Below are 26,976 nucleotides of genomic sequence, written 5' to 3'. Positions count from 1 at the left end.
ATTTGAAATTATTTAGCTATCAGATCACCTTTTCAAAAACTTAAATGGAAATGGACAAAGACACTTTGTTAATGGAAATAATAGCTGGTTCTATTTTTTTTTTAAACAGCTTTATTGAGATATAATTCACATATCATATAATTCATCCATTTAAAGTATGTAACTTAAGGCTTTCAGGTATTAATTTTTTAAATTGCAGCAAAATACATAATGTAACATAAAATTTGCCATTTTAACCATTTTAAGTGTACAATTCGGGGCATTACATTAATACTCCCTGTCATCACTCTGTTTTTCTTAATAGAAAAAATTGATTTTTCAAGTTAAATGCCTTTAATTCTCAGCAAAGGGAATGAAATCTTTGTATTTTGATAGATATATAGTTTATGTGAAAGATGAGGAACAAATTAGGAGAGGCCTGAAAGCAAATTTAAAAGCACTCAGATCTCTTTCTCACTAGCCCTATGGCTTATGAATGTTTTTTAGAAAATCAACTATTCATAGTTTCTACTTAATATGAAAATACGTACTTTGAAAATATTTCATTCCTCGAGAAAAAAATGTACTTTTTAAAGGAGAAAAATCCCTTTTACTGTAAGTCAACTGTGTTAGCAGGTATGTCCATGTAGTAACATCCTGATACAGTATAAACTGATAAGTTTTCACCTCCCAAGGAAAAAAAAGGCGATCCACACCACACTGCATACACATACACATTCAGAAAGTGAAAGTGAAAGTCGCTCAGTCGTGTCAGACTCTTTGTGACCCCATGGACTATACAGTCCAGGGAATTCTCCAGGCCAGAATACTGGAGTGGGTAGCCGTTCCCTTCTCCAAGGGATCTTCCCAACTCAGGGATTGAACCCAGGTCTCCCGCATTGCAGGCGGATTCTTTACCAGCTGAGTCACCAGGGAAGCCCATTTACACATTGAGAAGTAAAATGCAATTGTAGTTGTATTTTTATAAAGGTCCTCAATATCTTAACCCAAAGAGACAGCTAAGCAGTGGGAATCTGAGTTACGGTGGCAGACCGGAAGGCGGACACGGTTAACAAGGGAGCGTGAGGCATAGACACCCTGAACCTGAATCCAGATGCAGCTGGACCTGGGAGCCTTGCTGGAGTCTAGCAGCTCCGCAACCCTGGCAGGTCATCTGCCACCTTAGGCTTCAGTATGCTTTTGTTTGTAAGAGGGAGCGTGTCAGTGAAGATGCTTTCGGCTGCAGAAAACCCAGCTGGAAACAGCTGATACAGTAAGGAGTCGTCTTATAACATCATGAGAGGGGGGAGGGAGGGCAGGCAGGCTTGGCTTTATTGGCTCAGTGCTGTTGCCAAGGGCCCAGGTTCCGTCCATCTCTGTGCTCTGTAGGGTCTCTGCTCCACCTCCAGGCTGCGTCCTCAGACACAACATAGTTCAGCAGGAAAAGAACAGGACAGCAGCTCTGCAAAGAGCCAGGAAACCACAGCTCCAAGTCTCTCAACAGCTCTGCTCCAGCATTCCACCAGCTAGAATCATGTCAGGGAGTTAACGTGGAGATTAGCAAGGAAGGGTCCTGCCACAATCGTCTCCTGGAGCTGGGAATGGGGCTGCCCTCTTCTGAGTCTCGAAATGGCGGAGAGGAGCAGAGCAGCGTTGTAATCGTCACCAGCAAGAAGAGGCAGACCGGGACCTGCTGGAGTAACTGGTGAGTGGGCGTCCAGCTGTGTCTGCTGCCCCTGGTTAAAAATGACACTTCTAAAAGTCTCAAGAGACAAAGATCAAATGATATACACTTAAACCATGTGTAACATTTAAGACACTGGACCTATGTTAATTACTAAAAAGACAAAACGTTAAGCAAGCACATGAAAGTAATTTTTGCTTTTCACGTGATAAATTAGATTATTAGCTGAAAACCAGAACTTTCCTTTCTCCATCCCCACCCCACCCCCATTCTTCCTTCTTTCCTTCCTCTCTTCTTTCCTCCCTCTCTCACTTCCTTCCCATCTTCAACAAACAGTACCGGGAACTCTGCTAAGTAAGTGAAATAAAGCAAGGTTCGTTAAGCTCACATCTCCTCATTGCTCCCAGTCTTCTGGGAAGAGTTTAGAATCCGTCTTAACACATAAGAACTATAAGGTGGGAAAGAAAAAGCACCAGAGGGCACAGAGCCCAACTGTGCTTGAGTGGTAATGAGTGAGTGGGGTTGCCAGATGAAACACAGTGTGCTTACATTTGAATTTTTATTTTAAAACACTGCAAACTTATTTCAAATTTAAATTTGAATATAGCATGGGTCATATACTAAAACTTTGGCTCAATGATCTAAAATTCAAATTTAACTGGACGTCCTGAATTTTCGTTGTTATTAAATGTCAACTCTGTGGGTGGAGGCATGTTAGAATTGAACTATATCAAATTAAGTTGCTTTGACCAGTTTGAAAAACTTCGAGGATTGGGGGAGGGTGGACTAAGGAGACTGAATTGGGTTAACTTAAATAGAAAGGAATGGAATTTTTAATTAAAAAAAATTATTGATGTATAGTTGATTTACAGTGTTGTGTTAATTTCCGCTGGACGGTAAAGTGATTTAGTTATATATACACACACAAACACACACACATATATTCTTTTTCATTATGGTTTATCACAGGATATTCCCTGTGCTATTTAGTAGGACCTTGTTTATCCATTAATAGTCTGCATCTGTTAATCCCAAAGTCCCAACCCTTCCCTCCACCACTCTCCCCTTTGGCAACCACAATTGTGTTCTCTATGGGAAACAAATGGAGCTTAATTGGTTGGGAGGGGATAAAATACAGTGAAGTTGGCTGATTTAAAAGTTGGGTTGTAGGCCCAATTCTTGCTCCTAGTGAACGTTTATTGAGCTCCTGAAGTATTCCGGGCACTGGGCACACTTTATCACCTCGCCCCTCCTCAGGACAAGGACAATGGTGGGCCAGCGAGGTGTGCAGGATGCAAAACTTAAGGAGACACGTGAGCTCAGGGTCATGCAAGTGAGTGCTCTTCCCAGCCCACGTCCCTTCAATAGCCCACAGACCCATTTCACAGATAAGGAAACTGAGGCTTAGTATGGCTTAGCAGTACATTCTGCTCCACTGAATGACTTAGCAGTGGAGTCGGGTTGCAAGGCCAGAAGGTCTGTGTCCATAGCCTTCCTTTATATACTGCCTCTCTTGACAGTGAGTGGTAGAGCCAAGAAATTCACCAACCTTCTTCCATCCCATATCTCCTACCCGTGACTCGATTTATGTGGAAAGGCATTCACACAACGTTTTAAATTCAGAGTGAGCAAAACCTCTAGGACGGAGTGGCTAGAACTCACCGATGGAAGTAGGGTAGGGGGATCTATTCAAATCCTTGAACTTAGTATGGCAGTTTGCCACCCTGGCCATTCATGAGAATGCCTGGGAAACTTTAAAAGTCCTGGCTCACCTCAGGTCTCTAGGGGTGAGGCCCCAGCATTACTATTTTAAAATCTCCCCAACTTGAAACCTTCTAGGTTTGAAAGTCACAGTCACTGTTATGTTCTTGAACACCTAACTGATGAATTAAAGGACATATGCTCCAAACCAGAAGGGATGGTTTCTGCCTTCCCACCACACCCTGTCCCCCACCCCCCACCCCTGCACTCCTCCAAAGGCCTGAGAAATTTCAGGGGACAAATCAGGCCAAGAGATGTTGGGTGAAGGGAGCCTGGTTTACCAGCTAAAACTGGCAACCTGCAGCCTTCCTGCTGTCCTGTAAACAGCAGGGGCAAGAAGATAGCGTGATGGGTGTTTGGATCCCAAACACGCTTGCTTTAGTGTCGGCAGGACTGTGACGTTTTTCAGTCCTCAGCTGTGGGATGGTGCCAAAGGGAAGGGTGTGACTAGAACGGGCTCTGTTAGCTTGCACCTCTGAGGGTACCTTTGCTTGGGGTTCTCTAGCTTGCCTCCTTATCCCCAGAGCTTCTGTGTTTCTACACCCAGGATGGAAGGAAGATCTGAAGTTGCAGAGAATCCTCTGTCATGTCACAATTAGCAGGAGGGCACAGGACCCAGTTGCAGAGAGGAGCAGGCTTTCATGTGCAAGACTCAGCCAGGGAGCCAGGGACCATCCTAGTGGCCATAACAGATTACTTAACTTGCTTGAGCCTCATTTGTGTGTGTGTATGTGTCAGTGACAGAGGATGGTTATTCTGCTCTGCCTTCCTCCTAGATTTGGTCTGAGTAAATTAAGGGAGTATTAGATGCAAATTGTACTTGGACAATGCTAAAACACTTGATGAAACTCTTAATTTTTATGGTTCAAATTAGAATTTCATGTGTCAACCCTGGTCCCTCATGGACAGCTGTAAATATGTCTGTGAGGACCTAAAAGTCTTTGTAAAAATCTCTGGTGTGTTTCAGTAAAGAAACCCCATATCCATTAGCAGTTACTTTCCATTCTCCTCACTCCAACGCCTCTTGAAACCATTAATTTACTCTCTGCTTCTGTGGAATTGCCTGTTCTGGACATCTCATGTAAGTGGAATTATACAACATGTGGTCTTTGGTGACTGTCTTCTTTCACTTAGCATATATTTTAAAGTATTCATTTCTTTATTTTTGGCTGTGCTGGTTACTCGTTGCTGCGCTCGGGATTTCTCTATTTGCAGTGTGCATGCTTCTCGTTGCAGTGGCTTCTTTTGTTGCAGAGCAGAGGTTCCAGGGTGCCTGGGTTTCAGTAGTCGTGGGCTTCAGTCTCAATAGTTGTGGTGCGTAGGCTTGGTTGTGCCATGGCACATGGAATCTTCCCGGCCCAGGGATTGAACCCATGTCCCCTGCATTAGCAAGCAGATTCTTAACTACTGGACCGCCATGGAATTCCAGCATATATTTTAAAGGTTCATCCATGTTTAGCACTTAACAGCCCTTCATTCCTTTTTATTTCCATGTAAGATTTCATTTTATGTATATAGCTCCTTAAAAAATTGTTTGTTGAAGTATAGTTGCTATACAATGTAAGTTACAGGTGTACAATATATTTGATTCACAATTTTAAAGGTTATACTCCATTTATAGTTATTAAGAAATGTTGGCTGTATTTCCCATGTTGTACAATATATCCTTGTAGCTTATTTTATACCTAACAGTTTGTGCCTCTTACTCCCCTATCCCTGTCTTGCCCCTTCCCACTTCCCTCTCTTCACTGGTAACTGCTGCTTTGTTCTCCACATCTGTAGCACATTTTGTTTATCCACTCACAGGTTGATGATGGATGTTTCGGTTGTTTCTACTTTTTGGTCATATGAATATTGCTGCCATGAACAATGGTTTACAAGTTTTGTGTGGACATAGGCGTTCAGTTCCCTTGGGTTCATACCTTGGAAGGGAATTTGCTGGGTAACACTACGTTTAACTTTTTGAGAAACTTCCTGGCTGTTTTCAAAGAATATTTTCACCATTTTCATACTGTGTTAGACTTGAACAAGATTAGAATTTAGTTGAAGAAACCTGTACTATATATATATATATATATATATATATGCATGAGTGCGTGCATGCATGCTCACTCAGTCATGTCTGACTCTTTGCAACCCCATGGACTAAAGCCCACCAGGTTCCTCTGTCCATGGGATTTCCCAGGCAAGAATATTAGAGTGGGTTGCCATTTACTTCTCCAGGGGATCTTCCCAACCCAGGGATCGAACCCATGTCTCTTGAGTCACCTGCCTTGGCAGGTGGGTTCTTTACTGCCATACCACCAGGGAGCCATGAAAACCAAAAATAGACACCATTCCATGAACTGTAACCCAAAATACATCTGACTCTGTAGGTATGAGTAGACAAAAAACAGATTTGACCAAAACCCAGGAAAGACAGTTGTCCAAGAGCCTGTGACTTGATAACAGAGCCCAAGACCTTGAATCCATGGACCCAAGTCCCTACTAGCCCTAATTCACTGTGTGACCTTGGGCAAGAGTTTTCCTTCTGGCCTCAGTTTTCTCAATGATAAAGTGAGAATTTGCATCTGAATGTGCTCTCGATGCCTACAGTTCTGTATTGGTCCTTGGCATTCCCAGGACACTGTAGCACGTGCTCAGGGAGGTCACATGCCTTTTCTGGACCCCTGATGCCTCAGGGAATTGTTGGAATTACAAGTACACCCGGGGACCTTTCAAGAGTGATGACAATATGATGCTTTCCCAGTCCTGTGCTCAATGCAGGCAGAGTCAAACACCACAGAGACAGAGGGTGGTCTGCCACCGTGAACTGCATCACGTGGGCAGCCAGGTCCTGGATACTGTGAAACTGAGGACCAAGTTGCCTGCTTGGGAATAATAAGACAGTAGCAGTGGCAACCACTGTGCCAAACTCCACATTTAAGCTTTGCTTTTGGAAAAGAGCATTTATTACATATTCAGTATAGAAGTAAAATGTGCTCATTATAGAAAAAAGTAATGAGGAAAACAAGAAATCAAGTATAATACTACCATCCAGAAATAACCACAGTTTACAGTTTGATGTTGGTTCTTCATATTTGCAGTTATTAACTTGGTATTATACTCTATATACAATTTTTTTCACTTATTCCATGTCATTAATGAGTATTCAGAAACTTGATTTTAATGATTATAGGTTTTTACATTATATAGATATACTTGTTTATTTAATCATTCATTATTAGATATTTATGGGGGGGGGGGGTTCCCTGAGCTTTAACTCTAAAAATAAGTGATGTTTATCTTTGTTTTGGGAATCCCAAACACCCTGGCATTCAAAGCCCTTCACAATTTAACTCCAGTCTGTCTTTCCATCCTTAGCTGCCTCTCTTCAATATGAGGCAGATGTTTAGCCTTTGTGCTCAGATGGAGCTGTCCTGTTGTTAAAATTCTAAAATACTCTAGCAGGGGGGTTAAACTTCCAGGAAGCACCTCTGGCTGCTGTCCTGAGCACCCCCACCTCAACATCCCACCTCCACCCCAGTCTTTCCGTAGGAACCTCCTCTCCAATCGTACTACTGAGATTCACCTGACCAGTAATCATTAGGACTGGTTAGGGCCTGGTCTTTACCTGTGTTAGCTCTGGGCTTTCACACCTTCTCTGTGTGACCCTTTGTTTACTCTGCTTCCTGTTTTCCTGGGAAACAGTTCTCCTTCCTCAGAATCTTGCCACTCCTTCAAAACCTAATTCAGATCCCACCCTGTCCTTGAAATTTTATCCAGCAACTCCAGCTCAGAATCTGATCTCTTGGTCCTATGAACTCCTACATCTTGGTTATATTTTAGTTATTGCTGTCTTCAGAATACCATTGACATAGCATTTGCAGTTGAATTTCTTAATCAACTCTTCCGACATGCCCCTCTTTACACCCATGCTGCAGTCCATGGGGTCGCAAAGAGTCGGACAAAACTGAGCGACTGAACTGAACTGAACTGACATGCCCCTCTTTCTCCCCAGCTACATCCTAAAGGCTGCTGAGACAGGAGCATCTTAAACTTTTTGTCTGTGGTAGAAACCATACCGGGCTTCACCAGTTTGCTGCCTCTTTCCTAACACACAGGCAAACAACTTGCTGTTAGGCTGGGACCATCTGAGTTCTAACCACGACAGTGTACACAGAAGGGATGTGGCCCTTAAAAGACCTCATTCAAGCCTACAACCCTCTCTTCTTTCACAGTTAACGGGGGTGGCATAGATGGTGGCCTCATAGAGGGAGGTGGTCTGGGTCCTGAGTCACTGCATAAAGGACAGTAGGAAACTCACCGACCTGCTCTGGATGGTGAAGTGACCCAGAACAAACCTTTAATGTGACAACTTAGACTGGGAGTTTGTCATTGCAATGTAGATTAACCCACAGACCCCCAACCTGGTTTTATATGGGCTACAAGCTGAGAAAGGTTTTTAAAGGCATACAAATAAACAAACAGTATGCAACAGAGAGATATGAAGCCCACAAAGCCTGAAATACTATCTGGTCCTTTACAGAAAATATTTTAATGATGCTTAGAGTGACCTATAACTCTAGCCTGACTCTGCCCAATTGCCGCAGAGTCCAAGACTCTGGAACACCTCATTCTTCAGTATTTGTTTAGTACATGTGTCACGTGCTTGCCTGCTTCCTTCATCACTGTGCCCTTTGTGGTATTCAGGAAATACTTGTAGAATTAGTGGATGAATAAGGATGTGCCTACATATACACAGATGTGCTCAGTGCTAGCTGTCCTGGGAAGGACATAAACACAGGAAAAGTGAAAAGTGTACCAGACTCAGCTTATATACCCCATAGATCCATGTGGCCCACCTGCCTTCCACATCCCAGGCCGCAGGCCTCACCCTGCTTCTTGGCCAGAGCGGTCCTGGCGGTAGCTTACACTCTCCTTAAGTCATGAAGCCAGCGATCAGATGGTGGAGGTGAAAAGGCAAGGCAAAACTGAATACAAACAGGCAAAGTTATGAGGCCTTAAACTTATGTTTTATACCTTTTGTGGCCCCTAAATGTTTTGATCCTTTGGGAAGCCTGTAGTTAACAGCAGTTACAATGCTGCAGAGGCTTGGGGTACATCTAAGTTTATTTTTTGCTGCACTGGATCTTCACTGTGGTACATGGGCTTTCTCTAGTTTAGGCGAGTGGAGAGCTACTCTCTCGTGGTGGTGTGCAGGCTTCTCACTGCAGTGGCTTCCCTTGTCGCAGAGCACAGTCTCTAGAGCACATGGGCTTCAGTAGCTGCAGCGTGCAGGCTCAAGTACTTGTGGTACACAATCTTAGTTGCCCCGCAGCATGTGGGATCTTCCCAGAGCAGGGATTAAAAATATGTCTTCTGCATTGGCAAGTGGATTCTTAACTACTAAACCACCATGGAAGTCCTGGGGTAAGCTTAAACCGTAGCAGCATCTGCCCTAGTAAGAGATTATTGCCAAGGGGCCCCAAGAAGACAATATGGAGTCAAGAAGATTCCAAGGAAGGAAGAGACAGGAGGAGGGGAGGGCAGATTGGAGAGCAGGACTAGCTAGGAAGCTTCTGTGTGGTTCCTTCAAAAACGAGAAGAGAAGCCTGGCCTTGTCAGCTCAGTGTGAGGCTGGGTGAGGGCTGGGGGCAGCTACCCAGAGAGAGGTCAGAGCATCCTTGGCAGAAGCTGGGCACCACCTCGGAGCCAGGGCGGACTGCAGGGAGCTGGATGCCTGGTGTGAAGGCGCCCCCTAGAGGTCTGAGGCTGTTGGAGAGGGAGGGACACATGGGGCCTTTGAGAGCTGAGTTTGGCTGCGCCCACCAGCCCGCTCTGTGAATGGAGTCTTTCTCTTGGCATTTGTCAGAACTCAATGCCCTCTGTGCTGAGAGGAGGCCCAGTGGACTGGAAATAACCTCAGGCTCCCAGAAACATTTTATGGAAATATTCAGGAGCTTGAAAGAGAACAGTCCCAAGAAAGACATTTGGAATTTTTAGAGAGGAAAATACAGATTATCTTTCTTACTTCAGGTTAAAATAACAATAATAATAATTTTTTAACAATACAATACATAAAGTGAAAGGAAAAGACAAAAGAAAAGATTTCAGTTGACTTCACTAAAACTAAGAACTTCTATTCACCAAAAGAAAAAGAAAAAAAAGGTACAGAGCATAAGATAAGCTGAAGGCTGGGAGAAAATAACACATTTAACTGTCAGAGAACTAGCATCCAGCATCTATAAAGAGCTACTACAAATCAATAAGATGAGTAAACAACTTCTTTTTTTTAAATGGGCAGAAGACATGAACAGGCACTTCAGAGATAAATACTAAAAGGACCATAAGCATGTGAAAAGCTGCTCAGCCTCCTTAGTAATAAGGGAAAAACAAGCTAAAACCAAATTGAGATACAATTCCACAGCTATTAGGTTAGCAAAAATTTAGAAGACAATATCAAGCAGTGGCAAGAATGTAGAACAGTGTGAATTCTCATATACTGTTCATGAGGAAGTTAATTGGTACAGCCACTGGGAACAGTTTGGCTTTATATTACAAAGTTAAAGATATATGTACTTCTCAGGGTTATAGTATATGGTATAAGCAATACAGTCAATAATATTGTAATAGCTTTGTATGGGAACAGATGGTTACTAGACATTGTGATCATTTTGTAATGTATACTAATGTCAAATCATTATGTAGTAACCTGAAACATAATATTGTACATCAACTGTATTTCAATTGAAAATTTTTCAATAAAAAAATTAAAAGACATACATTCCATACAACCCAGCACTTCTAGATGTATATAAATTCTTTCTTTGATAGTTTTTTTAGGTTTAAATATAGTTGATTTACAATATTCTGTTAGTTTCAGGTGAAAAGCATGGTGATTCAGTTGTACATACCTATATATATATATACACACACACACACACACACATATACTTATATTCAGTCCTTTTCAGATTCTTTTTCCTTATAGATAATTACAAACTATTGAGTATAGTTCCCTGTGCTATATACAGTAGGTCCTCGTTGGTTATCTGTTTTATATATAGTAGTGTGATATGTATATGTTAATCTTAACCTCTTAATTTATCCCTCCTCCCTCCCCCATATTTCCCCTTTGGTAGCCAGAGGTTTGTTTTCTATGTTTGTGAGCCTATATCTGTTTTGTAAATAAGTTATGTGTATAAGTTTTTTAGATTACACATATAAGTGATATCATATGACATTTGCTTTTCTCTGACTGGCTTATTTCACTTAGTATGATAATGTCTAGCTGCAACATGTCTACCCATGTTGCTGCAAATGGCATTATTTCATTCTTTTCTATGGCTGAGTAGTATTCAATTGTATATATGTACCACATCTTCTTTATCCATTCATCTGTTGATGGATGTTAAGGTTGTTTTCACATCTGCTGCAGTGAACATTTGGGTGCATGCACCTTTTCAAATTATGGTTTTCTCTGGATATATGTGCATGAGTGGGATTGCAGGATCATATGGTAGCTCTATTTTTAGCTTTTTTTTTTTTTTTTTGCAGTCAATAAGAAATTTACTTGTTTTAAAAAAATCCAAATGCTGGAATTGTCCAGAAAAATTTAACAGGTTTATTTATAATTGTTATAAAGTTGAACTGCTGAAACTTGTTCCCTGAAACATTTTGACTTTCATTAATGCTTTATGTCCCTGCATTTATATTAAAAATTCACACACAAATAAAAATGGAAAAACTGCCAAAACCTGATTTCTGTCCCCTATTTTTCCACTTGCAGTCATATACTTAGGTACCTTTTGACTCCATGGAAAAAAAAAAATCTAATGTTCAGAACTACCAATAACAGGAAGAAGAGAATTTTTTTTTTTTTTAAAGAATGAAATGTCTCGCATCATAGTGGATCCTTAAGCACATTCTCCACGTGTGCGGCGTTTTGGCCTAACTGTTAAACATTTGGCATGGCATAGCACACAGGTTGGTGTCTTCCAAAAGCCAACCAGATAAGCCTCACTTGCCTCCTGCAAAGCACCAATAGCTGCGCTCTGGAAGCGCAGATCTGTTTTGAAGTCCTGAGAAATTTCCCGCACCAGACACTGGAAGGGAAGTTTGCGAATCAGAAGTTCAGTGAACTTCTGATAAGGTCTAATTTCACGGAGTGCCACAGTACCAAGCCAGTAATGATGAGGTTTCTTCACCCCTCCAGTAGAGGGCGCACTCTTGCGAGCGGCTTTTGTAGCGAGTTGCTTCCTCGGTGCTTTACCACGGGTCGATTTGCGGGCAGTCTGCTTTGTAAGAGCCACGGTAGAGACCTCCTGACTTACCCCTCTCCTCCTTCGGCTGGAGCTCGGCGAGCTAGAGGCGGCGCTGGCGTTGGAGAGTGATGGCGGCGGCGCGCCGGCGGCTGCGAACAGCTACCTTTAGCTTTCTAAGGAACCGCCATATTATTCTCCATAGTGCTTGTACAAATTTACATTCCTCCCAACAGTAGAGGGTTCCTTTTTCTTTACATCTTCCCCAACATTTATTATTTGGTCATTCTGCCTGGTGTGAGGTGATGTCTCGTGGTAGGTTTGATTTGCATTTCTTTAATAATTAGTGATGTTGAGCCTCTTTTCATGTGCTTTTTGGCCATCTATATGTTTTCTTTGGAGAAATGTATATGTGGATCTTCTGCCCATTTTTGGTTGGGTTGTTTATGGGCTTTTTTTATGTTGAGTTGTATGAGCTATTTGTGTATTTTGGAGATTAATCCCTTGTCTGTTGCATCATTTGCAAATATTATCCCCCATTCTGTAGGTTGTCTATTGATTTTGTTTATGGTTTCCTTTTCTGTGCAAAAGCTTTTAAGTTCCCACTTGTTTATTTTTGCTCTTGTTTCCATTACTCTAGGAGATGAATCCACAAAGATATTGCTATGATTTATGTGAAAGAGTGTCCTTTTCATATTTTCCTCTAGGAGTTTTATACTATCAAGTGTTACATTTAGGTCTTTGATTAATCTTTAGTTTATTTCTGCATGATATTGGAAATGTTCTAATTTAATTTTTTTGTATGTAGCTGTCCAGTTCCCAGCACCACTTATTGAAGAGTATCTTTTCTTCATTGTATATTCTTGCCTCTTCTGTCATAGATTAATTGGCCATAGGTACGTGAATTTATTTCTGGGCTTCCTATCCTGTTCCATTGATCTATATTTTTATTTTTAATGCTAGTACCATACTGTTGATTACTGTGGCTTTGTAGTATAGTCAGCTTCAGCTCCATTGCTCCAACTCCACTTTTCTTTCTCAAGATTGCTTGGGTATTAGGTTCTTTGTGTTCCCATACAAATTAAATGTTTTTGTTCTGTGGAAAATGCCACTGGTTATTTAATAGGAATTACATTGAATCTGTAGTTGCCTTCAGTAATGTAGTCATTTTGACAATATTGATTATTCCAATCCAAGAACACAGTATATCTTTCCATTTGCTTGTGTCGTCTGATCTCTTTTTTTAGCATTTTACAGTTTTCAGAGTACTGGTCTTTTACTTCTTTAGGTAGATTTATTCCTATGTATTTTATTCTTTTTGATATGGCAAGTGGGATTTATATAAACTCTTATACATATGAAGCAGGAGACATATACAAGTATTGTTTATAATATCCCCCAACTGGAAGAAACTCAACTGTCTATTCACTGTGGGACAGATACATAAATTATGGTATATTCCCACAGTGGAGTACTATACAGCAATGAAAATGAATGAACTACAACTGCATCTGTCCACACAGGGAAATCACTGATGTGAAAAGCAAGTTAGAGAAGAATACTTATAATATGGTCACCTTTATAAAAAGTTCAGAGACATGAAAAACTAAATGATACTGCTTAGGGATAGTATGTATGTGATACAACTATTTTTTTAAAGCAAAAGGAAGATGAACACAAATGAGGAAATGAATGTGCAGTGAAGAGAATACATCAGGGAAGGACAGTGGGAGCATCACACTTACTATGCAGTTTGTTTTATTATTCTTTAAATTGTACTTTCATGTTATATATACTCTTATATAAGTGAACTTTTCACACACAAAAAAACACCCAAACCTCTTTTTTAAGAACAATAGCTGGGTTTTTTAAAGGCCAATCAGACTGTTATCAGAGTATCTTCTACATAGTAGAAAGTTATACTAGTTGGGCTAAAGGTCCAACAAGATCAGGAGACAGTAACGTAGGAAGCCTTCCCTGTGCCAGGCTTTACTGCAGAGGATCTCAAAAAACATCAAATGCTGCCAATAAAATAGAGCCGAGAACAAACTTAAGGGGCTGAAGTTCTGAGTGACAGTGAATTAGAACTCTTTTGTACAGTGTTTCATTATTTATAAAACACTTTGATATAAGTTAACTCCTTCAGTTTCCATGATCCCCTGAGAGGTAGCCAGAGAAGGTTATTTTTATGACTATTGTGAAGAAAAAGACACAGAGAGGTGATGTGACTTGCCTGAAGTCACACAGCCAGGACTAGGTCTTAGAATTCTTGGTCAGGTGCTTCTCTTCCTTCAGCTGCTGCCTCTCTGTTCTGAGTGTGCTAGACAGAGATTCTGCCACAATTTGCTCCCAAGTCCTGTGCCAAAGCCCCTTCCCCCACCACATATTTCCTGGAAAACTCGTCAGCCTGCCCTGGGCCCTGTCCTCTCGCGCCCTTCCACCAAGACTGCTCTCTTCTCTGGTCTCGAGTTATACTCCCCTGTGTCCCAATCATTAGGGTTCTTCTACTCATCTCTAAGGGATTTTTCCAGATGCTTATTTTCCTTGTCTTTGTTAAAGCCCCTCTGCATGGATTTCTATATCCTGCCTATTACAGTTGACCCTCAGTATCTTCAGGGGATTGGTTCTAGAACCACCCCCCGCCCCCCGCCATAATACCAAAATCTGTGGATGCTCAAGTCCCTCATAGAAAATTGCAAAGCACAGTCAGCTGTCTATATCAGTGGATGTGGGACCCGCCAGTACAGTGAGCCGACTACAGTATGTCACCAGTTTGCAGACACCTGTCTAGAGTAGAACATCCGTGGAATGGCACCCTGGGCAGACAAATCCTACACATGGCCCTGTAGGGTACAGTGATTCTCAATGGGAAGCATACATGCGTAGTTTGAAAAAGCTCCCATGTGGTTCTGATTGGCCATTCCTTTCCTCAGTGAGGATCAGTTAGATAGTGACATCTTAGCTCTGGGAGCTGGTCGAGTTCGTAACCTAACCTCTCTGAGCCTCCATTTCTGAATCTCTTACTCCATAGTTGTTTTTAAGAAATGAAATGAGATAGTGCCTACTATAGGCATGTGTTAATCAAATGTCATTCCCCATCATCTAATCAGGCCAGAGAAAAAGCAGTGAGGTGTTAAACCAAAAAGCCTTACTGATATAGTCAGAACCCCTCACCTTCACACAGGTCCCATTTCTAACATTTGTCATCTTTCAGAAGAAGGACTTGTGCTTGGAAAAGTATTTTAGCTACTGCTCAGAACCATGTATGGTGCAAGACTTTGAGTTCCCAGAGAGGAAAGGCCCAGGGTTCTTGTTGGAAGCTATGTGGGAAAGGAAACCAACTCCCATTTCAGAACGTGTTCCCAGAGCTGTGTTCCAGAGATCATCCAGGCTGGGAGGAGGCCACTCTGCATGAGGGGAGGGCGGCCCCAAGAAGGAGACAATCACAGGTTCGTTCACATTCACATTCAGGACACAGGAAAGATGCAAGGGGCGTTCAGAGCTGGGGGTCTAGTTTGCTGTGTGAATTTAGGTGAGTCACTTCACTTCTCTGGGCCAGGGGTTTAAACCATGGACTCTTACAACACTCAAGGACACTCTATTTCTTCACAGTCACTAGGAAGCAAATTAACTCTCCAGTCACGTAATTTTCATTTGCATTATTGTAACTTAGGCTGATGTCCAGCTCTTTTTCATAAACAGGGGGAACTTATGTCATTTCCACTCTTGACTTCAGCACAGCCAAGGGTGTTACAGAATCACTTTTCTCACTTAGTGTTAGTAGCTCTGGGTAGCAGAAGAGACTTGCACTTAAGATTCTGGAACAGCTGAGCTTTCTTAGGAAGATTCCAGAAGGAGTTATTAACCCAATTATTAAAGCCCTAAGTGCCATTCTCACATCCTGGGCTGCAGTGCTGCAATCCTCTATTGCTTTTCTCTCGTCTAAGAGAAGACCTCAAACTAGGCACTCATTCAAATTTTTAATCACAATACAAAGGCATTTCACACAAGCAGTTATAGTCATGCGCAAAAAAGAACCTGCCTACTGGCATCAGAGAAATGCAGATTAAAGCAGATTTAGGACCTCATTTAAAAATGTTAATTGTCAAAATGTGTAAAAGCAACTATGTGCCTGATGTTGCAGCAAAAGTAACTCATAGATATAATATTGGTGGCACTGTAAGTAACAGTTCTCTAGAGAAGCAATATGGCAACACACAGGATGAACCATCTTCATGATCATTGAGAAGTAGTGCAATAAAAATCTGCATGAAGAAGTTAACATCAGCAATATCTACTCTAGCTAGAAAAAAAAGGAAAACAGTTATGAGTCTAAGCTTAGGGGTCTTCTTAGAGAGATTTTGATACAGCCACATGTTTGCCTCTTCTAGAGCTATAAGGATAATTGTGAAGATTAAGTAGTAACATAAAGAAGTGTTTACTGTGAGTGAAATGTATCTAACTTCAGAATTCCGTACTTTATGATTATCAGTTATGTTCAGTCACTCGGTCATGTCCAACTCTTTGTGACCCCATGGGCTGCAGCACACCAGGCTTCCCTGTCCATCACCAACTCCCAGAGTTTACTCAAGCTCATGTCCATTGAGTCAGTGATGCCATCCAATCATCTCATCTTCTGTTGTCCCCTTCTCCTGCTTTCAATCTTTCCCAGCATCAGGGTCTTTTCAAATAAGTCAGTTCTTCACATGAGGTGACCAAAGTATTGGAGTTTCAGCTTCAGCATCAGTCCTTCCAATGAATATTCAGGACTGATTTCCTTTAGGATGAACTGGTTTGATCTCCTTGCAGTCCAAGGGACTCTCAAGGGTCTTCTCCAACACCTCAGTTCAAAAGCATCAATTTTTTGGCACTCAGGTTTCTTTATAGTCCAACTTTCACATCCATACCTGACTATTGGGAAAACCATAGCTTTGACTAGACAGACCTTTGTCGGCAAAGTAATGTCTCTGCTTTCTAATATGCTGTCTAGGTTTGTCATAGCTTTTCTTCCATGGAGCAAGTATCTTTTAATTTCACGGTTGCAGTCACTATCTGCAGTGATTTTGGAGCCTAAGAAAATAAAGTCTGTCACTGTTTCCATTGTTTCCCCATCTATTTGCCATGAAGTGATAGGACTGGATGCCATGATCTTAGTTTTTTGAATATTGGATTTTATTATTATAGCTCTGTAAAAATGTGCACACAAGTGTAGAAGAACTGGAAGGTGTTGAAATAAAAATAGCTACTGTGTTTAGAAGGTGAAATACTGTGTTTTAAATTTTTCTCCTTAGATCTCACTTAGTCTTCAATTAAATAAATGGAAGAAAGTATATCAGTTAAAAAAGAATCTTGCTCCTAAACTTCCCTACTAGACAAGGAGTCCAGGGACCCTGCCGGTCTTATTCAAGACTGTTTATCAAAGCATGTGTCTGGCAGGTGATAGGTGCTCTGTAGATATTTGTGGACTGATTAATTGACCACTGCTGTCAGCCTCTGGAAACAAGCTTTAGTAAATCACTGATGAAAAACCTCCTGCTTTTGCAAAGATGCCTTTACCTGCCCCTTCACAGTCTCCAAAAGCAAAAACAACTTCCTTTATAGGCAACTTTAAAAACCCTGCATCATCTGTCCCCCAGAGTTGTACTGGCAGAAGGAGGACATTATCTTAAAGCCACACCTCAAATACTAGGGCCTTTCTAGGCAGAAAGACTCCCTGCAACTTACTTCAGCAACTTGACCCTTGGGGCAGATCCTCACAGGGACACAAGGGGGAGCAGTTTGATCCCCAAAGTCATCTGGACACTAACTCTTTACACCAGAAGGTGGCAATCTATGCTTCCTTAAGGTGCAGAACTGGCACTTTCCAGGGCACTGTGATAGTTTATCATTCAAAGAAGGACCGTGGTGGGGGTGTGACAAAGGTGACCAGGCCTCAGGACAGGGTCAGAAACAGATGGAGGCCATCAGTGCCCGCTGCTGTGAGAAATGGCATTTCCTCCCCCATCTTACACTTAGGTAAACCAAGGTCCAGACAGGCTAAGAGACTGCCAAGACCCCGGCCTCTAGTGGAGTAACATTGCCCAGATCTGAACCCAGCTCTCCTTACACCAGTGCTCACCCTCTTTCCAGTTCCCAAGCAAGAGTAGTCTGTGAAAAAGTGCGCAAGGGTGTTTCTAAACATTTGGTTAGGGATTCTCTGGCTGGCTCAGTGGTAAAGAATCCACTTGCCAGTGGAGGAAACATGGCTTGGACCCCTGGTCCGGGAAGATCCCACATGCCACAGAACAGCGAAGCCTGTGCACCACAATTATTGAGGCTGTGCTCTGGATCCCGGGAGCTACAGCTTCTGAGCCCACATGCTGCAACTACTGAAGTCTGCGCGCCCTAAAGCCCATGCTCCGCAACAAAAGAAGCCATCGCGGTGAGAAGCCCAAGCACTGCAATGAAGAGTAGTCCCTGCTCGCCACAATTCGAGAAAGCCTTCAGAGCACAGAAGACCCAGCGCGGCCAAAAATAAAATACGTAAAAAACATTATATGTCCCTCATCTCCCTCATTTGCCCAAGTTCATGTCCTCTGCATGTGATGCCATCCAGCCATCTCACCCTCTGATGCTCTCTTCTCCTCCTGCCTTCAGTCTTTCCCAGCATCAGGGACGTTTCCAGTAGGTTGGCACTTTGCATCAGGTGACCAAAATACTGGGGCTTCAGCTTCAGCATCAGTCCTTCCAATGAGTATTCAGGATTGATATCCCTTCCCTTAAGATTGACTGGTTTGATCTCCTTGCTGTCCAAGGGACTTCCAGAATCTTCTCCAGCACCACAGTTCAAAAGCATCAGTTCTTTGGCACTATGCCTTCTTTACAGCTCTCACAACCATACGTGACCACTGGGAATACCATAGCCTTGACTATATGGACCTTTGTCGGCAGAGTAATGTCTCTGCTTTTCAACACGCTGTCTAGGTTTGTTATAGCTTTCCTGCCAAGAAGCAGTCATCTTCTGATTTTCGTGGCTGCAGTCACCATCTGCAGTGATTTTAGAGCTCAAGTAGAGGAAACCTGTTACTATGTCCACCTTTTCCCCTTCTATTTGCCATGAAGTAATGGGAAGTAATGCCATTTTGTTAGGTTTTTTTTTTTTTTTTAATATTTAGTTTTAAGCTGACTCTTTCACTCTCCTCCCTCACCCTCATCAAGAAGCTCTTTGGTTCCTCTTTGCTTTCTGCCATTAGAGTGGTATCATCCGCATGTCTGAGATTGTTGATATTTCTCCCGCCTATTCTGATTCCAGCTTGTAACTCATCCAGCCCAGCATTTCTCATGATGTGCTCAGCGTGTAGGTTAAACAAACAGGATGACAGCAGACAGTCCTGTTGTACTCCTTTCTCAGTCTTGAACCAATGAGTTGTTCCATACAGGCTTCTAACTGTTGCTTCTTGACTTGCATACAGGTTTCTTAGGAGATAAGTAAGATGGTCTGGTATTCCCATATTTTTAAGAGCTTTCCACAGTTGGTTATGATCCACACAAAGGCTTTAGGGTATTCAATGAAACAGAGGTAGATGTTTTTCTGGAATTCCCCAGTTTTCTCTATGATCCAGTGAATGTTGGCAATTTGATCTCTGGTTCCTCTTCCTTTTCTAAACCCAGCTTGGACATCTGGAAGTTGTTGGTTTGCACAGTGCTGAAGCCTAGCAGGCAAGATTTTAAGCATGACCTTAGTAGTGTGGGAGATGAGTGCAATTGTCCGATGATTAGCACATTCTTTAGTACTACCCTTCTTGGGAAATGGAATGAGGATTGACCATTTCCAGTCCTGTGACCACTGCTGGATCTTCCAGATTTGCTGACATATTGAATGCAAAGCCTTGATGGCATCATCCTTTAGGGTTCTGAATAGTTCTACTGGAATTCTTTCGCATCCACTAGTTTTATTAACAGCAGTGCTTCCTAAGGCCCACCTGACTTCACAATCCAGAATGTCTGGCTCTGGGTGACTGTCCACACCACTGTAGTAATCCAGTTCATAAAGGCGTTTTTTTTTTTTTTTTTTTTTCAGTTCTTCCATGTATTCTTTCCATCTCATCTTGATCTCTTTAGCATCTACTAGATCTCTACTGTTTCTGTCCTTTATAATGTCCATCTTTGGGCAAAATATTCCCTTGATATTTCCAGTTTTCCTGAAGAGATTTCTAGTCTTTCCCCTCCTGTTGTTTTCTTCTAGTTTTATGCACTCTTCATTGAAGAAGGCCTTCTTGTCTCTCCATGCTATTCTCTGGAACTCTGCATTTAGTTGGGTGTACTTTTCCCTTTCTCCCTTGCTTTTCACTTCTCTTCTTTCTTCAGCTATTTGTAAAGCCTCCTCAGATAACCATTTTGCCTTCTTGCATTTCCTTTTCTCTGGGATAGTTTTGTTAGCTGCCTCCTGTACAATATTACAGACCTCCGTCCATGGTTCTTTCTCAAGGTACACTGTTAACTAGGTCTAATCCCTTGAATCTATTTGTTACCTCCACTGCATATACATAGGGGGTGTAATTTAATTTGTTCCTGGCTGGCCTAGTGGTTTTCCCTGCTTTCTTTAGTTTAAGCCTGAATTTTGCTATGAGAAGCTGATGATCTGAGCCACAGTCAGCTTCAGGTTTTGTTTTTGCTGACTGTATACAGCTCTTTTGTTGATTATGAGGGCTACTCCATTTCTTCTATGGGGTTCTTGCCCACAGTAGTAGATATAATGGTCATCTGAATTAAATTCGCCCATTCCCATCCATTTTAGTTCACTGATTCCTAAGATGTCGATGTTTATTCTTACCATCTCCTGCTTGACCACGTCCAATGTACCTTGATGCCTGGACCTAACATTTGAGGTTCCTATGCAATATTGTTCTTTGCAGCATGGAATTTTCATCACCAAACATTTCCACAACTGAGCATCATTTCCACTTTGGCCTGGCCATTTCATTCTTTCTGGGGCTATTATTAGTTCTCCTCCACTCTTCCCTAGTAGCATACTGGACACCTTCCAACCTGGGAGACTCATCTTTCGATGTCATATCTTTTTGTCCTTTTATATAATTCATGAGGTTCTCATGTAAAGTATACTGAGGTGGTTTGGCATTCTCTCCTCCAGCAGATCATGTTTTGTCAGAACTGCCCGCTGTGACCCGCCCATCTTGGATGGCCCTACGCATGACTCATCACTTCATTGAGTTACACAAGCCCCTTCGCCAAGACAAGGCAGTGATCCAAGGAGATGATTATGTCTAATGATTACTAATTTCCACCAGTTATAGTTGTAAGGAGTAACCAACAAATAGGCTTTCATTTTTTGAAGTTTTGTGAACAGATCTACAATGTAATTTCTTCCAGCTTAAGTGGTTTTTAAATCACCAAGTCAAATGACCAAATTGATCATACCATTTGACCTTGAAACACCACTTTGGGAAATGGGTTCCAAGGAGACAAAAATATGAGATACATATTTATAAATACATACATTTTATGTATTGTAAAATATAAAAAATAAAGTTGCATATGCAGATGTTTAGAACTGAGCTTCATATTGTAGTTAAAACTGGAAGCAGCCCAAATGCCTGACCGTGGGCGAACACTGGGAGGATCATGCTGTAGTCACAACACCGACACTGGGAATGGTCATTGTGAAGATTGGAGCTGATGTCCAGTTCATCACAAGGGCACCATCATGCTAGTTGTTAAAATACTGAAATAGCAAAAGCAATAAAAGCCAAAATAAATAAGTGGGACTATATAAAACTAAAATGCTTCTATGCAGCAAAGGAAACCATCAAGAAAGTGAAAGGCAACCTAGTGAATGGCAGAAAATATTTGCAAATCACATATCTGATAGAGGGTTAGTATCCAAAATATTTAAAGAACTGATACAGCTCAATGGCAAAAAGGCAAACAATTTGATTTTAAAATGGGCCTATCTGAAAAGACATTTTTCCAAAGAAGGCATATGGATGGCCTGTGAAAGGATGTTCCACATCAGTCATCATCAGGGAAATGCAAGTCAAAATCACAACGAGATCACGTCATACCTACTAGAATGGCTGTTATTGGAAAGACAAGAAATAAGTCTTGGCAAGGATGTGGAGAAAAGGGAGCCATGTGCACTCTTGGTGGGAATTAAATTGGTGCAACCTCTATGGAAAAGAGTATGGTGGTTCCTCAAAAAATTAAAAATAGAACTTCCATATGATCCAACAATTTCACTTCTGGGTATATATCCAAAGAAAATGAAAATACTAACTTGATATCTGCACCCCATGTTTATTGTATTACTTATGGTAGTCAGGACATGGAAATAAGACAAATATCCATTGATGGGTAAATGAATAAAGAAGATATAAGCTGTATATACATGTGTGTGTGTGTGTGTGTATATCTCAAATATATAACAGAATGTTAGTCATAACAATTAATGAAATCTTGGCATTTCAGACAACACAGATGGACCTTGAGGACATTATGTGAAATCAGAGACAGAAAGACAAATACGACATGATCTCATATGTGGAATCTAAAAAACAATAAAACACCCAAGCTCATAAAAACAACTTTTTCTCATAGAAGAAGTTGGTAGTTATCAGCGATGAGAGTTGGTGCAGGGTGGTGGTGGGGAATAAGCAAAGTGAGTGAAGGTAGTCAAAAGGTACAAGCTTTCAGCTGTAGAATAAGTCAATAGGATGTGATATTCAGCATGATGACTGTAGTTGACAATACTGTATTGCATTCTTGAAAGTTGCCAAGAGAGTAAATCTTAAAACTTCTCATCACCAGGAAAAAAAAAAAAAATACTAGTAACTAAGGGGACGTATGTTAACTAGACTTATTATGGTGATCATTTCACAGCGTATACAAATATTGAATCATTATATTGTACACCTGAAACTAATATTAATGGATCAATTAGACCTCAATAAAAATAAGTTTTAAAAAATACTTAAGTAATTCCGTATCGTTGGAAATGGTAGGGGCTGAGTGTCCCCCTGGATCCTCCCTGACCCCTCCACTAGGATCTTCCTGGATGTCCTATCCAGCAACTAAATGTGAGTGCCTGGTCCAACAGGACTCTCCAGGATCCCACCCTGTGCCATGGTCAGTACACATCCTAGAGCCAGTTATTATTAATAACTATTTTTAAGCCTCTCCTGGCTAAGATTCTGTACTTTTACCAAAAAGTTGCCTTATTTTGGAATGAGGCAAGAGATACAGGGACAAAGAGAGAGACATTTTATGACTTAGTAAGAAAAACGGAGTAGAATTTGATATAATGAATGCAGTTGACCCTTCCTATCTGTGGGTTCTGAATTCATTTTATTTAAGAGGCTTGAGTATCCTCAGATTTTGATATCCATGGGGATCTTGGAACCAATAACCTCTGGATCACAAGAAAGGATTCTTTGGGAATAGCAATGACACAAACTTATATTTGCATAACCAAGAGTCTATAAATATTCAGTAAATTAGGGAATAGGAGATTTGAAAATATTATCAGGTGTGCACTCAACATCCTTTCCCCTTCTTTGCTGCTTTTTTTATTTTAAGACTTTCTTTACCTGGACCATTTTTAAAGTCTTTATTGAATTTGTTACAATATCGCTTCTGTTTCATGGTTTGGTTTTTTTTGGACCCAAGGCATATAGGGTCTTAGCTCCCTGACTAGGGATCAAACCCACACCCCTGGCTTGGAAGGCAAACTCTTAACCACTGGACCACCAGGGAAGTCCAGTCCTCTTGGCTTCTTTAAAGCAAAGTCCTCTTTGTTTCTTTAAAGAAAACTGTAATTTTTGTTCACTCCCTTCTTACTCTTCTGATAACAAAGTGATTTGGGGAAGGCTGAGCCTGGAGACGGTGTGGGTGGTAGGGGCAATCTAGAATTCCTGAGTCCGGAGTGGCAGCTCATTACTCTGGCCATACGGTGAATTGGTATAGGCTAGTGACATAGTCTCAGAGAAGGCAATGGCACCCCACTCCAGTACTCCTGCCTGGAAAATCCCATGGGCGGAGGAGCCTGGTAGGCTGCAATCCTTGGGGTCATGAAGAGTTGGACACGACTGAGCAACTTCACTTTCACTTTTTACTTTCATGCATTGGAGAAGGAAATGGCAACCCACTCCAATGTTCTTGCCTGGAGGATCCCAGGGACGGTAGAGCCTGGTGGGCTGCCGTCTATGGGGTCACACAGAGTCGGACACGACGGAAGCGACTTAGCAGCAGCAGCAGCAGCGGTGACATAGTCTGGCTAGGGAGGTGGAAAGAAAGTAGGCTAGGAAAATTCTAGCAAGACTTTCTTTTCCCATCTCAAAAGAGACCATGACAGGAATATCCCCTTTATTTCCTTTGAGGATATATTGCTCACCTAAGGCAAACATCTTGCATCCCCAAAGGAGAAGGCGAGGGTGGGATGTTTCAAGAGAACAGCATCGAAACATGTATATTATCTAGGGTGAAACAGATCACCAGCCCAGGTTGGGTGCATGAGACAAGTGCTCGGGCCTGGTGCACTGGGAAGACCCAGAGGGATCGGGTGGAGAGGGAGGCGGGAGGGGAGATGGGGATGGGGAATACATGTAAATCCATGGCTAATTCACTTCAATGTATGACAAAAACCACTGCAATGTTGTAAAGTAATGAGCCTCCAACTAATAAAAATAAATGGGAAAAAAAAATAAGAGAATTTCAGAGAACAAAGATCTGAGCCAGGACGTCTTTGAGCTGCTAAATTAATCAACCCTGGACCAGCTCTATTATTAGCCTTTGTGTTACTCTTTAAGCACTTTAGCTGGATTTGCTGGTATTTGCAGAGTCCCACTAGAATGTATGTTATTTGTTCACTACTGTATCTCTGTCATCTGTGACACTGCCTGGTACACAGCAGACTCACCATAAATATTTGTCGAAGGGATAAATGAATAAAAAACATCCTCACTGATGTAGGAGGGTATTAAGTTTTTCAGTGGTCTTGGCGTTAGATTTGTTTGTTTTAAGCATCCAGTCATCGTTGTTGGCTGTCCATTTTCTCCAGTGCCTCAGTGTTAGGAAAAGTGACAGGCCTGGATTTGAATCTGGATCTGCTAGTTACCAGTCAAGTATCCTTAGGCAGATTATTCATCTACACTGAGCACATCTGTAAAATGAGCACAACCACCACTAAATTATAAGGTTGCTGTGAGGCTTGGATGAGAAATAGCCATAGAGAGGCCATGGGAGAGGATCATCAGTTGGTTTTGTCCCTCACTTCCCTGTATCTCTGTATCACAGGTACCAGATCCCAGGAAGGCCAAGAGTCCCTTAACATCCCCAGGAATGGGACAGAGTGACATCATATACCTCCCGATATGATACCCTTAAATGAACCCAGCATCGCCTTTGGGGTACCCCAGCCAAGCCTGTACAGCATAAATCATCATGAGGAAACATCAGACAAACCTGAAATGAGGTACATTTTACACAATACCTGGCCTCGATACTTAAAAAATGCCCATTGTTAGGAAAGACAAGGGGAAAAAAAAAAAAAAGACCAGAGAAGTGGTATAGATTAAAGAATACTAAAGGTACATAGCAACTAAATGCAATGATGATCTGGGAGTTTTCCTTGCTATAAAGGGCTTTATAGGATAATTTTAAAGGATAATTTGTAAAATCTGAATAAGGTCTATATATTAGATAATAATTGGTATCAAAATTAATTTCCTAACTTTGATAATTAGTCTCTAATTATGTAAGAGAATGTCCTTGGTTTTAGAAAACATACATATTGAAGGAATAGAGGAGTATAATGTCTGCAAGTAACTCATAAGCTATTCAGAAAAAAATAAAATCACACAAACTAGGAAGAGATCTAGAAGGTTAAATAAAGCAAATGTAGGAAAACGTTACTATTTCCCTTCACCCGGGGATCTGGGTGAAAAATGTGCTAGAATTCTTTGTCCTAGGTTTGCAACTTTGCTTTAAGTTTGAAACTATGTAAAAAAAGTTTACAAAAATTTTAAAGCAATACTAGAGCCATGTCCTGAAGAACATTAGGAATTTGTGGTTGGAAAAGGAGACTTCTAGGCTGAGTGAAAACTTGGGAAAGTATTCAGGAAGATGCTTGGGTGCTGGCAGGTCCCATTTCTCAGAAAGCTACATTTGAGCAGGTTTCAGAAAGAGGTATCCGAGTCCTCCAGGTGGACCACAGGAGGAAAGGCCTTCTAGTCAGCAGCCAGTGGTATGAAAGAGCAGGGCGCTGGCAGGCAGGAGTTAGATGTGGACGAGGCCTGGCTATGAGCAGCAAAGATGGACATTTAGGTTGGGGACAAATTGCAAAGTATGAATACCCTTGCTAAGACACTGGGACTTTATTCTGTGAGCAGGGAGTGGATGAAAAGATCCATGTTGGACTCAGTTGGGGAAGATATATGGAGCAGAGGGTGAGGGGAGCCAGGCCACAGACGAAAATTGTTCGGTGTTTGGGGAGTGAAACAAGATGCCAAGGGCCCAATGGATAGCATCTTGGCCAGAACGAGAAGGATGAGGTACACATCCTCCTACCTCCAAGCCATAGGGAAGCAGATGGGCTCACCAGTCTTGGTGCTCTGATTCCAGTTCACTCTGCCTTGCAGAGGCCACAGGACGCTGGACCTTCCCGCAAGGGCAAGCCCCAGCAGGCTTAGTGGGTGGACCAGACGCTGACAGGGAGTGCTAGGGGTGGAGGACCGTGGGCCAGCTCACGGTGAAAGGCTTTCGTTAAATTAAAAAACGCCGCCTCCATTCCCGGTCCTGGCCAGAGTGGTCTCTTCCTGTCCTCTTAGTGTCTGCCTTCCCAGGATCCCACCGTGCTATCCACCCGGCTGCTCTGGCCAGCGCTGCCCTAGCTCCACCCCAGGAGGCTAAAGGCCCTGCCACAAATGGTTTCTTTTATTGCATAACGGTTGGGCATTTTCAAATCCAGTTGAGCCAGTCCATTCATTCAGTATTCGACAAATATTTGCCTGGTGCTACTGTGTGCTTAAGAGACTTATCTGAGAGGAAAGGGGAAGTAGGTGGGGCAGGAACATGGCTGGGTTGTATTGTAGCAAGAGTGGTTTTTCTCCTTGGCGTTTTGTATGCTATATCCAAATTAGATATTTGTTTGTCATCAAATGTGAAAGGAATTGTTATCTTTTTTAAGTCGTTCCTGGCTTAATGAGGGTGCAGCCAGGCAACCAGTGGCATCAAGAGGCATTCTGAGCAGCTTATTAAACACTCATGGATCCAGATGATCCCCACGTGGCCTGGTGATTATCCTTAATGCATCTCCAC

The 26,976-nt window shown here is 41.9% G+C and overlaps 1 protein-coding gene across 1 annotated transcript in view; it reads left to right on the top strand.

Moving 5' to 3' along the window:
* The first annotated feature begins 1,366 nt into the window (after positions 1–1,366).
* The window catches only part of USP3 (ubiquitin specific peptidase 3), a 157,370-nt gene continuing 131,760 nt past the window's right edge, over positions 1,367–26,976 (top strand). The window contains exons 1-2 of the mRNA XM_070469158.1: positions 1,367–1,684; positions 24,955–25,132. Of these exons, the coding sequence (XP_070325259.1) occupies positions 25,032–25,132 (101 nt within the window). The 5' untranslated portion in view covers positions 1,367–1,684; positions 24,955–25,031. The remainder of the gene's footprint in view (positions 1,685–24,954; positions 25,133–26,976) is intronic.

The sequence above is a fragment of the Odocoileus virginianus genome, chromosome 6, assembly GCF_023699985.2.
Source record: "Odocoileus virginianus isolate 20LAN1187 ecotype Illinois chromosome 6, Ovbor_1.2, whole genome shotgun sequence".
In the NCBI taxonomy this organism is placed as follows: Eukaryota; Metazoa; Chordata; class Mammalia; order Artiodactyla; family Cervidae; genus Odocoileus; species Odocoileus virginianus.
The sequence above is the reverse complement of the archived record's forward strand: the minus strand, read 5'-3'. Positions and strand labels throughout refer to the sequence as shown.